Genomic DNA, 18,840 nt, shown 5'->3' on the forward strand with positions numbered 1-18,840 from the left:
TCTGGAGACTGTCCTGCAGACAGAATGAATACTGTCCACTGGTGAAGGACAGTGCTGTTGTTGCAGGGGTCTGGAGACTGTCCTGCAGACAGAGTGAATACTGTCCACTGGTGAAGGACAGTGCTGTTGTTGCAGGGGTCTGGGAGCCTTTCTGTTGGTTCAGAAGCCCTGAAGAAGGATTTTCTTGTTGTATGTTTACAGAAATCCTGGGAGAGGGTTTTGCTGATGTGTTCAGGGGTTCTAGGACTGTTCTACAGACAGAGGATGAATTCATGAAGGGATTGGCAATGTATCTTATGGCCTTGCTAAGCCTTGTCTCCCCAGGAACTAAGATTGCTGAGAGCTTGCCTCGTGTCAAGATGAAGAAAAGACCTCCATTTGGGTATTAAGTGCTGTGTTTAAACTTGATGTAACTCTGGGGTAGATTCAATTGTGATCCAGGGGTGGGGAACTTTTGACCTTATGTTTGGAAACTAATCTCCATTTGAGAAGAGGGGCTTTGTGGTGGATAGCCTAGGGGTGGAGAAGTATTTAGAACAGAGACTTTGTAATTGATTGAATGATTGGAAGGTCCTGGGGTGGGGTAGTCCTTGGAGATTATTTAATCACATTTAGTAAATGCTGTATTTGGAATGATGTCATGTTTTGATCTTCTCTGTTCTTGGTTGGTCACTGAATAAAATGGAGAGCACCTATGCTGGTATTCTGAACCTTGGGAAGTTGCCTTTCCTTGGCATTATATTACAGTTAGGCATTAGGCAGTTGTGATGGCCTGGGTAAGAAACCAAACTTCCCGTTTTTTTTTTTTCAGAAGTCTTGCTGTTTGGGTGGGTCTTCCTCAGCTTATACATCTTATACCACAGATCTATTAAGATTTAGCACCTGAAAACTGGCTTTTGGATCAGCCTGTATCTGTGAAGTGAATTCTTTTGAAATTATATAGGACTTTGCATTCATATCCACTTAATTTCTTCTCATTAGATTTGTTCCATTCTTGTAGAATATCAAGTATTTTTTTAGATCCTGACTCTTGTCATTCTATGTGCCAGTTATCCCTCTCAGATTGCATCATCTGCACATTTAACAGTCAGACCACTGTACCTTAAGGTATTGATAATAGTGGTGAACAGAACAGGTCAGAACTTGAGAGACTCCATTCAGAGAGCACCTTCAAAGCTGACATGGAACCATTCATATGTTTTGCGTCCTGTGATTCGAATACTTCCACATCTACCTAGCCGTCCCATTATCTACCCCACATTTCTTTATTTGGCACACAGGAAAGCACCAAAGAGATTTTACTTAAATGTACTTCTGACATCTAGGCAAACTTAAGTCTCTAGTATTCTTCTTATTTGCCAATCTAATAATCCTGTTGTAAGAGGAAATCATGTATTTAGAGCTGGGATGGACCTTGGATGTCATTTAATCCAATGTATTCATTGTATATATGAGAAAACAGATTTCCAGGAGAAGTTCAATAACTTTTCCAGGATTCCATAGGTAGAAAGTGGCAGAGACGGGATTTGAAACCAGGGCCTCTTCACTCTTAAATAGATCCTTCCACTGTACAGCATTGCCTCTTTATGACCGGTTACTAATGAAGACATTTGTGCTTATAGCTTTCCTTTCCTTTCTATGTGGACAAAAATCATCTCTTTAATCATATATTCTAGAACTTTTCCAGGAACCAAATCAAATCCATTGGTTATAGATCAGAGGCCCCATTCTTTCTGAATTCTGAAAATCAGGGCATTTGCCCTTTTCCTGTCCTTTCACATGCTTCCCATTCACCATGACCACTGGATTTAGAGATCATCAGGACATCAGGAATCACCCCCACCAGTTGTTTCTATAATCTGGGATGCATTTCCCCTTGATTAGGTGACCAAAATGCATTGAGGACAGCTTGTTGATTTCTTACTCAGCTCCCTACTTACTTGAGTTTCAACTCCCTATTAATCCTCCTTGCTCTGTTTTTTTCCACTGCAAAGATCACTATCTTTGGCAGAAAAAAAATAGAAACAAAGTAGGAATTGTATCATTTTACCTTCTAATGAGAGATACACAGAATGTTGTGAGAAAGACAAGAGTTTCTAGAGGTGATAGCTTTTGGAGGATGGCAGAGATAAGAGAGGGGGACACTTCAGGCATTAGAAGGGAGTGTGAGTAAAGATAGAGTCAAATAATCAAAAGATTTGTCTTTGGACATGATGAAATTATGGGAGAGGGTGTTGAGATCCTAATTCTATTCTTGGCATTGTCACAGATATAACTTGTGTGACTTTGAAGAGACCCTTCTCTCCATTCTAAGCACATTTGAGTGTTACCTGAATCCATAGTTGGGGCTTTCAGCAACAGTTGAGCATGACTTCATGGCAGCAGAGGTTTCCAAGAGTTTCATATTGAAGAACTATATATATATGTTCACAAGGAGATAAAAATGAAAGGGGGGCATGTTAGGGAACCAGGGACTCTGAGGTTAACAAGATAGATGGAGTACAGAGAATAGAACATTGAATTTGGAGTTGGGAAACCTGCGTTCAAATTTGGGCTTTGTCCTTTATCATCTGTGTGACCTTGGACATGTCACTTAAACTTTCTGGGCATCAGTTTCTTCATCTATAAACAAAGGGAGTTGGACTAGATGGGATGTAAGATGTCTTTTAGCTTTGATTATATGATGCTATGTTGTTGATTCATCTTTCCCTACAGGATATTTGGAAACCCTTGTGTGGGGCACAGTTCACATTTCTGTTTCTTTACAATGTCTTGCAGTGTGAGAGAACGCTGCCTGGAAGAACAGAAGAGACGGAGGCAACGGGCCACCAAGAAAATCAGCACCTTCATTGGGACATTTCTGCTTTGCTTTGCACCATATGTAATTACAAGGTAAATCAAGTTGTATGGGATTTTACTGATCCTAGACCACTAAGGTTGTATATGCATGCATGCATGCATATGTGTACATGTATGCATGTGTGTGCATGTGAGCATGTGAGTGTGTGTGTGTGTTTGTTTCATCTGTTCCCACAAAGACTTACACCAATTCTCTGACATAATAAAACAGAGAGGAAGCATGGGATAATGGATGGAGTCATGGCAGCTTTGTTTCAGCTTCCACGTTGAACATCTAATGGCTTTTTGTGACTCGGGGCAAGTTACTGATCCTCTCAAAGCCCCAGACAATTCTGTAAGACTATTGATTGCAGAGAGGTTTCCTGTATGCATTAACAGATGAATTTCCCCACCAGGGAACCCTCTATGCTGTTGAAATCTCAACAAAAACAAAATAGGATAAAGAGTTTACTTTGGGGAAAGGAATGATGATGATGATGATGATGATGATGATGATGATGATGATTGAAAGGGTAAGAAGAGGAATTAGAAGAGCCTTGAGAAGATCTGAGTTATAGAAACCCTCTTTATGTTTCTTTTAGGTTAACCCCTTAAGGTCCTGTTTTCTGCCTTAGCTAGTCAGGTAAACTAACTATGTTGATGGGTAATAATGCATACTAACATGAACTCAGGCAACTTTCCCTTACCTCCAAGTCACTAGGTCTTTCTAACCTGAGGACATTGCCTCATTCAATGGCATGACTAATAGTAAAACTTTGGGACTCTGACAAGTTTGTAGAGCAGAAAGGGAATGAAGCTTTGGCCTCAAGTCACAGCATTAGAAGACACTATCTCAGCCAACCCTGCTAATCTGAATAGAATCAGTAAAATATAATTAAAAGAACCTGGGGGCAGAACCAAGATGGCAGCGTAGAAGCAGGAAAACTCCCTGCATTCCTCCCATAACCACCTCAAATAACTATAAAATATGACTCTAAACAAATTTTAGAGCTACAAAACCCACAAAGTGATGGAGAGAAGCCTCTCACAGAAGGCAGCCCAGCAGGTGGATAGGAAGGGTCCTTTGTAGTGTACTGGGAGCAAAGCCCAGCCCAGCATGAGCCTGTGGTTTTAGCCTCAGGGTGGCCCCAACCCTGGAGCTGACTTCGGGAGAGTGGATAACCAGGAGCTGTGGCAAGTTCCACATTTATCAACCCATAAATGTCAAAAACAAAGTGAGAGGTCAGTGGACATTGGGAATAGGGAGTCCGGGAGTTCAGTAAAGCCTCTGCCCCTGGAGGGAGAAGCAGCTGAGGCACAGTGGCCGCTGCCACATGGCTGCTTCAGAGCTCCTGGCCTGGAGATTGTAGGGGGACCAAGAGATCACTCTGAGGGGTAATCATTGTTGCTTTAACCTGCTTGGATCTGGATAGCTGTCTAGGGTGGAGGTCCTAGGGTGTGAGACCATGTGCCAGAGTGGATAGAAGCTTCAGAGAGGGCAACCAACTAATAGCTTTGGCAGCTGAGAAAACCTCAGTGTTTGGGACAAAGCTATCCTGTCTGGAAGAAGAGTTTAGCTGTGGCAAAAAGCTCAAAAGTCAAGTGATTGAGTGGTAACATGAGCAAGCAAAGGAAGCAAAGCAAGCGCAGCAGTCAAACCTTAGATTCTTTTTTGGGGGACAAAAAGGATCAACGCATGGAACAGTAGGAAGACAACAAAGTCAGAACTCTTGTACTAAAAGCTTCCAAGAAAAATATGAATTGGTTACAGGCCATAGAGGAGCTTAAGAAGGATTTTGAAAACCAAATAAAAGAAGGGGAGGAAAAATTGGGAAGAGAAATGAGAATGATGCAAGAAAATCATGAAAAGTGAGTCAACAACCTGAAGAAAATAACTCCTTAAAAAATAGACTAACTAAAATGGCAAAAGAGGCTCAAAAAGCCAATGAGGAGAAGAATGCCTTAAAAAGCCGAATTTGCCAGATGAAAAAAGAATTTCAAAAGCTCACTGAAGAGAATCATTCCTTGAGAATTAGATTGGAGCAAATGGAAGCTAGTGACTTTATGAGAAATCAAGATACTATTAAACAGATCCAAAAAAATGAAAAAAAATAGAAAGCAGTTTGAAATATCTTATTGGAAAAACCACTGACCTGGAAAATAGATCCAGGAGAAATAATTTAAAAATTATTGGACTACCTGAAAGCCATGAAAATTAAAAAAAAGAACCTAGAAATCATCCTCCAAGAAATTCTTAAGGAAAATTTCCCTGATGTTTTAGAACCAGAGGATAAAATAGAGGTTGAAAGAATCCACCAATTACCTCTTGAAAAAGATCCTAAAAAGAAAACTCCTAGGAATATTATAGCCAGGTTCCAGAGTTTGCAGATCAAGGAGAAAATATTACAAGCAGCCAGTAAGTAACAAGTTGAATATTGTGGAAACACAATCAGGAAAACACAGGATCTGGAAGCTTCTACATTGAGGGATTGAAGGGCTTGGAATATGATATTCTGGAGGTCAAAGGAATTGGGATTAACACCAAGAATCACAACCCAGCAAAACTGAGTATCATGTTTCAGGTGAAAATATGGTCATTCAATGAAATAGAGGGCTTTCAAGCATTCTTCATGAAAAAAAACATAGTTGAATAGAAAATTTGATGATACAAGAAGCAAGAGAAGCATGAGAAAGTAAACAGGGAAGAGAAATCACAAGGAACTTATCAAAGTTGAACTATTTATATTTCTACATGGAAGAATGATAATTGTAACTTATGAAACTTTTCTCAGTATGAGAATAGTTGAAGAGAATATAAATGTATATATATATACATATATGTCTACATAGGAGGGTATATGGGCGTATGAATACATATGTGAGTGTGTGTGTGTACAGGTATACATAGACAGGGGCACAGGACTAATTAAATAGGAAGGAATGATACTTAGAAGGTGAAATTAAGAGATGAGAGAGGAATACAATAAGAGGAGATGGAGAGAGACAGAATGGGGTAAATTATCTCATATAGAAGAGGCAAGGGAAAGCTGTTACAATGAACGGGAAGAACAGACAGGCAAAATGGAATGGGTCAACCTTACTCTCATTGAATTTGGCTTAGGGAGGGATTGATATACACACTAAATAGGGTGTCTCATACTACAGGAGAGTAGAGGGAAGGGGATGAGAGTTGGGATGATGGAGGGGAGGGCAGGTTGGGGAGATAAGGAAGTTAGAAGCACACACTTTTGAAAAGGGACAGGGTCAAAGTAAAGAATAGAACAAGTAGGGGACAGGATAAGATGAAGGGAAATATAGTCAGTCTTTCATAATATATCCACTATGGAAATGTTTTGCATAGCTACACATGTACACCCTTTATTGAATTGCCAATCTTCATAGTAAGGGTGGGTGATGACGGAGGAAGGGAAAGAATCTGCAATTCAAAATTTTAAAGTCAAATGTTTAAAAAATATATTATTATCATTTCTTTTTACTTGCAACTGGGAAATATGATATACAGGTACTATGGTATAGAAATTCATCTTTCGCTGCTGGAAAGTCAGAGGTGGGGTGGGGGAAGATATAGGAGAGAAAAAATTGGGGGAGGAGTATACAAGTGGGGTTGCTGTTTAGGGATGATGAAGAGGGGAAAGATGGGGGAAAATTTTTAGCTCAAAATGTTGTGTAAATGAATGATGTAAACTAAAAATAAACATAAAATTTAACTTAAAAAATAAATATTTACCAAAAAAAAAGAATCCTAGATTTGTACCATGAGGTATTAGATTCAGATTCTGATGCTGTTCATAAGTACCTCCATGATCTTGGTAAGTCACTTAACTTACCACCCCCAGGTTTCAATTCCTCTATCTGTACAATGAGAAGGGTGGACCAGAAAATTTCTAAGATCCCTTTAAGCCAGGGGTGGGGAGCCTGCAACCTGGAGGCCAATGTGGCCCTCTGGGTCCTCAAGTGCCACAGTTTGACTGAATCCAAACTTCACAGAACAAATCCTCTTAATAAAAGGATGTTTTGAAAACTTGGACTCAGTCAAAAGGTTAAACCCAAGGACCTAGAAGGGCACATGTGACCACGAGGCCACAGGTTCCCCACTCCCGCTTTAAGCCCTGTGATAATGATATATGTTGGAAAACAAATATGACCACACAATCCACAGATTTTCAGATAATTTTAGCACACTTTACATACATAGGGAAGTAGATCTACTGTGAGATGTTAGACTTGCACCAGCAACTGAATGGAGGTCATACTGGAATGGGGAGAGACATGAGGCAAGGACACCAAGCAGCAGGCTATGGCAATAGTCTAGGCATCAAATGCTGAGGGCCTGAATAGGGGTGATGGTAGAGAGCCAGAGGAGAGAAAGGAGAAAATAGGAGAGATGAGAATGCAAAATTAATAGGTGTTGGCAGTGGGCTGGAGATGGACAGGACGATGGGGATGAGTCGTCAGAGATGACTTTCAAACCTGGGAGCCTGGGAGGCTGGGAAGGGGATAAGTATTTTTTAAGTGCCTACCATGTTGCAGGCATCGTGCTAAGCTCCTTATGCAAATGTTCTCACTTGATGATGGATGGTGGTATCATACCTCCATAGTAATAGGAAAGGAAGTGGGGAGAGTTTGGGAGGGAAAGATAGTAGGCCAAGTTTTGGACATGTTTAGTTTAAAACTATGGGACACCTATAACCTCACCTTTATACAAACACAAAAGGTTCAAGACTTTTGACTCCTATAAACAAGAAATAAGGAGCTTTCACTGCCCTGAGAACCATCTCCGTATATGCACCACATGACCAACACCAGGCTTTCTTTCACTTTTGATGGGTGGTTTTCAGTTCCTAAATAATTCCTATCTCAAACCTTTAATTAAACATTCTCTGAAGCGTAATGCAAGTGTCTGAAAAGGGTTTATTAGGATGTGTTATCTCTCTAACTATATACACTTGCAAATAATTAAGGTTCTCTCAAAAATCATCTGAATAGAGCTTTGAAGCATTAAGGCATTTGATGATCCGACAGGACTATTATTGTATCTTTTCAAAGTAATAGAATTATGTAGATGGTAGAAGAATTTAATATACAGGTGGCCCTGAAATATTAATATTCTATTGATAAATATCTTATTTTCCATTCTAATGCTTCATGAAAATAAAAAAAAATGTCAGTTTAGAGTGTTCCTTTTTTCATGAATACAAAATAAATTCTTTTTTTTTTTTGGAAGGGGCAAGGCAAGGCAATTGAGGTTAAGTGACTTGCCCAAGGTTACACAGCTAGTTGAGTATCAAGTGTCTGAGGCTGGATTTGAACTCTGGTCCTCCTGACTCCAGGGCCAGTGGTCTATTCACTGTGCCACCTAACTGCCCCTAAAATAAATTATTTAAGTGTTTTTGGAAGGTGCCAAGATCGTCTCACATGGAATCCTTGTCTCACTTTGTCCTTGATACATGTGATATGATAGAATGAGTCATGGGAGAAGGTGTAACTTTAGGGAGCTTAAGGTTTTTTTCCAGTTTAAAAAAAAGTTTATTGTTAACTTTGTTTTTATATTTCTTTCACTGTTTTCCAGATATAACCCTCCCCTTCTCAGAGAGCTATTTCTTATAACAAAGAATAAAAAAAGAAAAAGCAGGGTCTGGAAACAGTTGACCAAAAATTAACCAATGTATCACTTGAATTTGACAGTCTATATAATGTTCCCTAGCCATAGTCTCCCACCAATGAAAAGAAGGGAGGGAGGTGCATTTCAGGGCCAAGATTGGTCATTATACTTACATGGTGTTTAATTTTGGTCCTTTTCATTATTAGTCTTTTCACTTACACTGTGATCATAGTTTTATTAATTCTGTTCACTCCATTTTACATCAGGTCTTCTAAGTCTTCTCATGCATCTCTGAATTCCTTATGGGATCATTCTTTTTAATTTATCATTTCCAATGCAGTACTCTGAAACACTGCTCATCAATGAATATCCATAGGGATTTCAATATTGGCCTTGAATAAATTTCTAAAGGATTTTGAATTGAAGTTCTTTCTCCACTAGCACAGTGCCTTTCTCTTTTAGTGGTATTACCACCTTTGTAATTACTCAGAACAGAAACCCAAGTTATGTAAAGTTCCTCCCCTTTCTCATTGTTGCCTCCCCTATCCAATTAGCCTACAGAATATAAATCACTTGCCAAGTGTAACACAGGTAATGGGCACCAGAACAAACATTTGAGCCCAGTCTTCTGAGGTTCAAATGCTCTTTATCGTATACCATAGCTGCCTACCCATCCTAAAGGTTATGGGTAAAAGGAATAATTCATTAACACTTCTGAATTCTTCCATAAGGAGCTCTTTTCTTCCAAACATGGTCGACCAAATGAATTTCAGTAACAATTACTTCTGACACCTAGACAATCTATGATTTTGTATTGTGAAGCAATTCTAGGAATATTTCTGACATGGATAATTCTCTCATTGTCTGTCAGTTCCTAATTGCAGAGAAATTAATGGGTACTTAATGGATTATATAATACCATCTTCTAAAAGAAAAAATGACTATGATAATGTTTAGGATAGATAGGAGGGTGGAAAGACATGAGAAAAGTAAACCACTCAGGGGGTTATTTCAGCAGACCAAATTAGAGGGAATGAGGTTCTAATTTCGAATGGTGGCAGTGAGAATAGAAGGGAAGTAATATGTGTGAGAAACAATTTCAAGAGAGAATTAAGAGGATTCAGTTACATAAGATAGGAAGAGTTGAGAAGGGAGAACATGACATTTACCTAAGTTTCCAGTTTAGATGATTGGCTGGATTGTAATGGCATGAAAATATAGAACATATAATGGAAGGAACAGGTTTTAAGAATGAGTTACTTTGGCTGAATTTAAAATATCAGTGGAACATGTAGATGGAACTGCCCATTAGGTAGTTGGGAAAGCAGATCTGGTTCTCACAGGAGAGATCAGGGGTACAGATGAATATTTATGGATCATTCCCATAGAAGAAAGAAACAAGAGAGTAAAAAGAAGAGGGTCAAGGACAAGACCTTGGGGAATACTTACATTTAGGGGCAGGAAAGAATCATAAAACACAGTTGGAGAAGCAGGAGAATATTTTGTTAAAGAAGCCAAGGGAATGAGAGTAATGGTCAGCCATGTTGGACATTACAGAGTGTTCCAGGAGAATGAGGAATAAGAAAAGACAACTAGGAAGAATCCAAGTATTATTTTGGCAGATTTGTGGGAGTTAGTTTGTAGAAGGAAGAAATTAAAAACCAAGAGTCCAATGAGAAGGCTATTTCAGGGCTAGCTTAGGAAAACAGACCTCTACTGAATGTGTTCATTGGATACAAAAGGACACCTATCCTTCTATCCCCTTCCAGGAGTTAAACAAATACAAAGGTCTTGGATATTTGGGTGATCAAGGAAAGGGAGGGCACCACCCACCCCCAGACCTCTGTCATCTACACCTCCCTTTTATACATTTGGTGGTGATTGCTACACAACACAATTTGTCTCTTTTTTAAAATGGCTATCAAAATACTGGATGAGGGAAATAATAAGGGTGTGAACTGACTAGAGTGGTGGACATTTAATAGAATCATTGAAAAATCATCCTAAAATGTAAAGATTTGATCACAAAGATATTAACTGTATAGAGAGCAGTTCTAAGAGCTAAAAGTAGAGACTGTATTTCATGAGGTTAAGGGATATGTGAGGAAGCAAAGGTAATGCTTGTGTAAACATTTGAGAAGTTTAGCAAGTAGACAAAAGAACAGGAGAGATCATCGGATAGTAGGTTGTTGGGGAAGAAAGTTGGGTCAAGGTTGCCCCCTTCCTCTGCCCCCTGCTACCCCACCCCCAGAGAATATTGGAAGGCCTGTGGGAAGGCCAGTGGAATGAGGGATATTAAGGATGGAAGTCAGAAAGAAGGGATGATTGATGCAGCAGATAGTAGAGGAAGTGATAGACAATGGGACCAAGATCATATAAAGCAGCAGTATTTTTATTCTTTTCCAATGTTTGGATGGGTAAGTCACAAGGAGAGGGATGGAATAGTGTCTTCAAACACTCTTGGATTAGTGACAAAGTCATTTTTCTGTTATTACCTTTGAAGGATGTTATTGTTTCATTTTTGTTGCTTGATCAGTCACTACAGATGAATGCTCTACCACAGTAGGTGTTTAATAGGTCTTAATTGATTGATTGACATTTGAACTCAAGATAACAGCTCTACACCATTACCTTGTATAAGTCTTTCATGACACTACTCTGAACAAATCTGCTTCCCTTTACCCTTATAAATACCCATTGCTTATGGAGCAGTGGGTATTTTTTAACTGTAGAATCATGCTTTTTTCAGCTCATTCAACTATCCCCATTGGGGTAGATCACTGAAGTGAAAACCTTCAGCCGGTTTCATGGGCTAGATTATCTTTTTTATTTTCCAAAAGTTTTTGCCATCACAGTTTACACTGTTGCTTCTCTCCAAGTGACAGGAGTCTGTCCTAGTTAGGTCATCTATAAGAACACTTTTGTCATTTGGTGCCCTTTTCATTAACGATGGCCCTTCTGTGAACAAAGAAAAGGATTGGGCGCCTGCCACCAGCCACTCTAGCATCAATAGGCACACATCAGTCAACATTCAGCATGATCTTGGTAATGATCACAACAGTGAAGCCTGTCCATCACTGACATGTGTCCACACTGCTGCATATTACCAGACCTCCTTTCTCCAGGCAACTCTGAAAAATGCCTAGTCATATAATTGCTTCTCCAAATCAATGTGGCTGTGTGGATTCTTGGAGTCTGGGATGAGCAGGATGATTGTTAGGGGCAATGAACTTGGCAGTACACAGATTGGGAACCTTGCTGCTTTCTGCATGGTGATTCAGGGCTTTGCTCAGGTTCATGGAATTACACATTTAGGGACAGAAAGGATCTTAGAAATGACAGAGTCCAACTCCAATCTCCTCCAATCCTACATTTTACAAATGAGAAAACTGACACAGAAAAAGTGAGTAATTTGCCCAGCATCACTCAATATCTGTATGTGGATTCAAGCCCAAGTCTCCCTAACTTAAAAGTCCAATTTTTTAGCAACTCTCCCACATTGCTTCACAGATATTCAAATGCCAGGATTTGGAAACATCATCACAATATCACTAAACTCCATTATCTTAGAGTTAAAGGGGAACTTGTAGGCCATCCATTTCTATGCATGCTTAAAAAATAATCCCCCAGCACCTTACCCAACAAGTGGTCATCTAGTCTTTGCTTGAAAGCCTCCTGCTGCCTCTGCAATCAGCCCATTCCACTTCTAGTCACCTCTAATTTTAAACCAAGCTTTCCTTTATATTAATCCTAAATCTGTTTCTCTACAACCTCCACCACTGCTACAAGTTTTACCTTTGGGCCAGCTGGATTAAATCTAATCTTTCTCATAGCCCTTATTATTGTAACTTGAGATAGAAGGATACTTATAGATCATTTGGTTCAAATCTCTTATTTTGCAGATAAAAAATAGATGTAGGTCCTTTAAATTACTTGCCTGCATTTACACAGGCAGTAAGTGTACAAGTGAAGGTTTGAGCCCAGTGTCCCTGATTTTAGAGCCATTGCTCTTTCCGTAAGACTAGGGAGAGCTATGATATTTCAAGGAGGGATTCAGATAGCTTTTTCCTCAAGTCTTTTTTAGGTTAAACATTCCCATTTGTTTTAGCAAATCCTCCTCAACATGATTTCAAGAACCTTCACTACCATAGTTACCCCACACTGACTGCCCTGTAGCCTAAGATTGCATTAACTTCCACTGTTTTTTTTTTAAAGAGTCTATTGTTAATCCTAGAACCTCAGAATGGGAAGGCACCAAAGATACCATCCAGTCAGTGGCCTCCTTGATAAATCAAACCTTTATCCAACTGATCGTTGAGCTTTTTCTTGAATGCTTCCAGTAAGAAAGAATGCTCACTGCTGAGGAAGCCTGTCCATTGTGGGATAGCTGGAGTAGTTTGAGACCTTCCTTTTGCTGAGCCAACTTCTGACTTTCTACAATTTCTCCTTTAAAGTACCTGGATAACAAAACACTCTAGATTACTATTCTTTCCCATGCAGTAGGACTGCTGCCTGTCCTGAGGAAAGGGATCTTTTCTCAATGGAATTCTTGTAGCCTTTGACACTGCTGATTGCTCTCCCCCCTGATAATTCTATATTCTCTAGGCTTTCAGGATACCACTGTCTCCTGGTTTTCATATTACATATCTGACCACTCTTTTCCTTTGCTGGATCTCCTCCAGATCACACCCTCTAATTGCAGTTGTCCCTCAGGGCTCTGTCCTGGGTTCTCTGACCTCCCTTACTTGATGATCTCATCAGCACCTACGGATTTAATTACCATCTTTATGCTGGTGATACTCAAATCTATCTATCCTCCCCTAAATTCTCTGCTAAATTCCAGACTCAGACTTTTAACTGTCTTTCAGATATCTCAAACTCGGTGTCCAATAGACATCTTAAAATCAACATATCTAAAATCCAATTCATTATATTTTCCCCTAACTCTAATTTCTTCTACTTCCCCTAACTCTCCCCAACTTATTTTATTTCTGTAGAAGGCAACACCATCCTACTAGTCATGCAGTCTTGAGACTTGGGTGGTATCCTTGACTCCTCTCTATCTCTCCTTACTACCCCCCCCCCATATCCAAACGATCACCAAAGTCTGTCAATTTCACCTTTGCAATCTCTCTCAAATATTCTCCCTTCTCTCCTCTGACACATGGTTCTGGCACACACCCTCATTAACTCATGCCTGTACTATTTCAGTAGCCTGCTGGTGGGTCTGCCTGCTTTGAATACCTCACCACTCCACTCAGTCCTTTATTGAAGCCTCAAAAATGAGCCACTCCAGTGACTCCTTGTTTCCTCTAGAATCAAATACAAAACCCTCTGTTTGGTGTGCAGAGTCCACCATAACCTAGCCTCTTGATACATTTCCAATCTTCTTGCTCCCAATTGCCTTACCTATACTCAGTGATGCAGCAGCCCTGGCCTCTTAGCTCTTCCACAAACAAGACACATCACTGCTCAGTTCCAGACATTTTTTTCTGTCTGTCCCCCATGCCTTGAATGCCTTCCTTTTTCATTTCTATATATTGGCTCCCCAGGCTTCCTTTAAGTGCCAGCTAAAATCCCATCTTCTATAGGAAGCCTTTCCCCTCCCTCCTTAATTTCATGTCTTCTCTTTCTTACTTATTTCCTATTTATCCTCTATCTAGCTTGTTTGGACATATTTGCTTGCTTGTTGTCTTTCTCATTAGATTGTGAGCTCCCTGACTACAGAGCCTGTCTTTTGCCTCTTTATGCATCCCCAGTGCCTAGCATGGTGTCTGGTATATAGCAGGCACCTAATTTATGCTTATTGACTGACTGACTGAGATAGGCAAGTCCCAGGGCTCAATTGTGATAGGATTTACATTTTAGTCATGGAAGGTCATTTTCTTCCAGGAACTAAGATGGCAGAGTAGGCAGTAAATCGCTGTTAAATCTCCTATGTTCCCTTCCAAACAACCATAAAATAGTTCCCTAAAACAAATTTTGGAACAGAAGAACCAGCAAAAATATGGTGTGAAATGATCCTTGAACCCAAGAAACTTGGAGGAGTGGCAAAAAAGGCTGTTTTTCTTGGGTAAAAGGGGAATGCAGTCCAAGACAGGAAGCATCCAAGTGAGTCAACAGCAAGCCCCACCTCAGCAAACCAGCAGGGGAACCTGTACCAGTGTGGTGGAGCAGGCAAACGTCAACACCAGGATCTCCCACATACCTCAGCATAGCTAGGGGAACAGGCAGACTCCAGTTCTGAAAACCTTCATGTGCCTCAGTATATCCATGGGGGAACACAGAAAGACCTCAATGACCTCAGCACATACCAGACATCACCTCTAGGACCCCAGCTTAGTGCCACGTAAGCTGCCCGACCCCTAAGATCTCCAGCAGCACCAGCCACTCCCCACCCCATCTGCTCAGCACAGCACCAGACACAGAGGCCTCCTGTGGGCCTCAGAACAGCATCAGGTAAGCAGCCAGGGCCTGCAGTCCCTGGCACAGGAAGCCTGAGACAGTACCCTTCTTCCCCAGGAACAAATCTTTAAAAGAAAGGCAAATGGCCAAAAAAGCTGAGCAAAAAACAACAACAAAAAAGAATCTGAACATAGGAAGCTATGGTGAGAAGGAAGACCAAGACACAAACTTGGAAAAAGACATCAAAAAACCTATGGGTAAAACCCCAAAGAAAAATGGGAAGTGGTCTTGTAGGAGGTCATTTTCTTTTTGATCTCTCTGAAGAAGTCATGGTCACTGTACTGTTTGTTCTGAGGAAAAACAAAACAAATGTATTTATTCTTTGGATTCATCACTCCAGTATTTATTGAGGACTTATTTGTTCCTTGTGCCATGTTAGAATCTAAGAGGAATGCAAAAGACACAGAAGGCATAGTGCCTTTATTCAAGGAGTTTAGAGGAGCTTACAAATTTAGCCTTCATATTGGAAAAAAATTCTAACAATAGAGCAGTGGAAAGAATAATGGGTTGCTTTGGAATGTAGTAAGTTCCCCTGATTGGCAGTCTTCAAGCAAAGATAGCCACTTGTTGAGTATGTTATAGAGAGATATCTTTCTAAGGTATGGATTAAAGTAGGTAGAGAAAGTCATGGGGTCCTTTACAGCTCTTGAAGTTCTTATCTCTCTCTCTCTCTCTCTCTCTCTCTCTCTCTCTCTCCATATATATATATATACACACACATACATATATGTATATATAGGTGATGTATATGGTGATATATACATATACATATATACACAATATAGTTAAGTGGCATAATCTAGTTAGGTGTCATATACATATATACATGTATGTGTGTATGTATGTATACACATACACCATTTCCTTCTAGCCCCACAGCCAAATTTTATTTTTCCCCAATATTTCCATCATGAGATAAATGATATAGTTTTTAAAAAATATATAGATTGTGATACTTACACTCCAAATAAGTTGTTACAGTGATAACTTGGATAGGAAAGGAAAGACAGAAAGGAAGAAATGCAGTTACCTGGAATCTAATAAGTTCATTCTGACACATTATCTGTGTTTTTGTCACCATTGGTGTTTCTGTCTGAAGAGGATTATGCACTCATCATCAAACGGTATCATCTGTCCTCATATGATGTTCTGTGCCTTGTGATAATTCCTCTGCTAAAAGAATGCAATTTGACCAATCAATCAGTGCTGCATAATGGAGAGAGTGATGGGCTTTGGGTCAGAAAGACCTAGGTTCAAATTCTGCCTCTGGCATTTGTTGTAGCTGTTTTCTCATCTATAAAAATGGAGACAATAAGAACTGTAGTATCTGTCATAGGGCTGTTGTCAAGATTGAATTGAGATCATGCATCAGAACTCTTTGCAAACCATAGGTACTACTATATAACTGTCACACTGGTATTATTTAGTGATCTTTGTAGTACTAGACATTGTAGAAATGCATAGCACTAATTGAATAGCAACAGTTTTCTGGATTTAAGCAATAGGTCATTTTTCTGTATGGATTATTTTAGATGATTTTGAGTTCTAAATTCAATCATTTTTATTTTCTCTTAAAAGCCTCACCCCCCCCCAAAAACCCCCACAAACTTTTGATAAATGCAGACATTCCTGGCTTGATCTGCTAGTTAAATCTTCTGTAATGGGAAACTTGCTTTTTAGGTGCCCAGGAGGGATGTCGCAAAGAAACCTAAACACTGTCATCTAAAGAATTTCCCTCTCATGTTGGGATAAATGATTCTTCTTTCTAGTTCTTTTGAAAAATGTGACCTGAAAATAGAGGCAGCAAGTGAGAATAATTGGAAATCTGTTGGAGTGATTGGGGAACTTCAAGTCTTTTCATCTTTTTGTCATAGAAAGGCCAAACTGCTAACCAGGTCATCTTAAAGAAAAAAGCTGACAAAAATCCACTTGAGAGGAATCAGCTTACAAATAACAAAATCAATTAATATGAACTACTCTGTACTGTCTCCCACTTGTATTTCCCATAGACACAATTAACCAAAATTAGCTATCTGGGTATGGTTCTGAAAGCTGCCTGCATAATTCTGGCTTTATGTGGTCTTCATATTATCCAGGCAAACTACACAATCTATGTCTAAATTCAATACACAGGAGGGATACACTTTGGGAGAAGAAAATAAATGCCTTACTTTGGGGATGCCCATTGCCCTCTCCCAGAAGGGGACCGTCTAAACACTGGAAAACAGTCTTCCCTAAATTTGTTCCCATGGTGCTTATAAAACACTGTTCATTCACTTAATATAATATGATGGAGATGATAAATGTATGATGGTGAGAGAATGAGCCCTAGGAAATATATGAGGCCCACTGTATGGCAGAACTTATTTCTGCTTCTCTTTGAAGTGTATGGGGGGAAGCCTTAAAGAATCTTTGCCTCTCAAATCTTGGATCCTTATTCTTCCTCCCTTGTCCTCCCCACCCCTCTACACCCCAAAAGCTGGCACTTGTTTGGGCTTGAACAGAGTTGTATTATGAGTATTCATTGACTCATGTTTGAGGCACATTTTGAGCTCTGCAAGGCATTTTGATAGGTTTTTTCTTATTTGAGCTTCACAACAATACCATTAGCCATATACAGCAAAGAAAGAGACATGGAGAGCCTCTTATAAGTATTCACTGTGCTGCCTTAGAATCATAGGCAGTAGGACTAGAAGAGACCTTAAAAACATATAGTCAATCAATCAGTATAACATTGATTAAACACTTGCTGCATGCCAGGCATTGTGTTAAGCACTGTGGATACAAGAGGCAAAAAACAATCCTTGCCTTCAAGGAACTTATGATCTAAAAGGGGAGTCAACATGAAAACAGATCTATGCACAGCATATACACGGGATAAATAGGAAGCAGTGAACAGAAGGAAGACACTATCATGGAGAGGGATTGGAGCCTTCCAGTAAAAGAAGGAATTTTGTTTGGGAATTAAAGGAAGCTCAGAGGTGAGTAGATAGACAGGAAGAGGGAGAACATTCCAGGCATTGGGGGGGAAGCCAGATAAAATGTCTGGAATTGTGAGGTGAAGGGTCTCACGTCTGAGGAACAGTCAGGAAGCCAGTGTCCTTAGATCAAAGAGTACTTGTTGGGGAGTAAGGTGTAAGAAAACTGGAAAGGTAGGAGAGGGCTAAGTTATGAAGGGCCTTAAATGCCATACAAAGCATTTTGTATTTGATCCTAGAAGCAATAGGGAGCCTTTGGAGTTACTGAGTGTGACAGGTGACATGGGCAAACCTCTGCTTTGGGAAAAGCACTTTGGTGGCTAAATGGAGAATGCATTTGAGTGGGGAGAGACTCGAAGCAGGTCACTGTAATGGTTCAGCTTTTTCATTTTATAAATGAGGAAACTGAGGCCCCAAAAGGGGATATAATAATAATAGCCAGCATTTATATAACACTCATTATGTGCCAAGCACTGTGATAATGCTTTACAAATATGGTCTCCTTTGATTCTCACAAAAGCCTTGGGAGGTGGGTGCTATTATGGTTCCCATTTCACAGTTGAGGAAGCTGCGGCAGACAAGGTAAGTGATTTGCCAAGAGTCATACAACTAATAAATATCTTAGAATGGATTTGAATTCAGGTGTTCCTGACTCCAGGCCTGGCATTAAAAATTATACACATGTATGTATATATGCATGTATATAATGCATGTGTGCACATATACCTATGGCAAATTATACATTTAAGTGAATAATCTTTTACACCATCTATTGGCATGCCACATGACTTGTCTGAGGTGATGTAGTTAGTAGACAGCACAACCAGGACTAGAATCTGAATTTCCTTTCTTTGACCTGTCTTAAGAGAAATAAAGAAAGAGCGGGGGTGAAGGAAGGAAGGAAGGAAGGAAGGAAGGAAGGAAGGAAGGAAGGAA

General features: G+C 39.8%; 1 protein-coding gene across 1 annotated transcript in view; it reads left to right on the plus strand.

Annotated features, from left to right (window-relative positions):
- Positions 1-18,840, plus strand: part of GPR26 (G protein-coupled receptor 26) — a 47,596-nt gene that overhangs the window by 19,908 nt on the left and 8,848 nt on the right. Inside the window, exon 2 of the mRNA XM_069099169.1 lies at positions 2,779-2,892. Coding sequence (XP_068955270.1) covers positions 2,779-2,892 — 114 coding nt within the window. The remainder of the gene's footprint in view (positions 1-2,778; positions 2,893-18,840) is intronic.

This window comes from Petaurus breviceps, unplaced genomic scaffold (genome assembly GCF_028583685.1).
Source record: "Petaurus breviceps papuanus isolate PSGF00001 unplaced genomic scaffold, PetGlider_PUasm1.0 37, whole genome shotgun sequence".
In the NCBI taxonomy this organism is placed as follows: domain Eukaryota; kingdom Metazoa; phylum Chordata; class Mammalia; order Diprotodontia; family Petauridae; genus Petaurus; species Petaurus breviceps.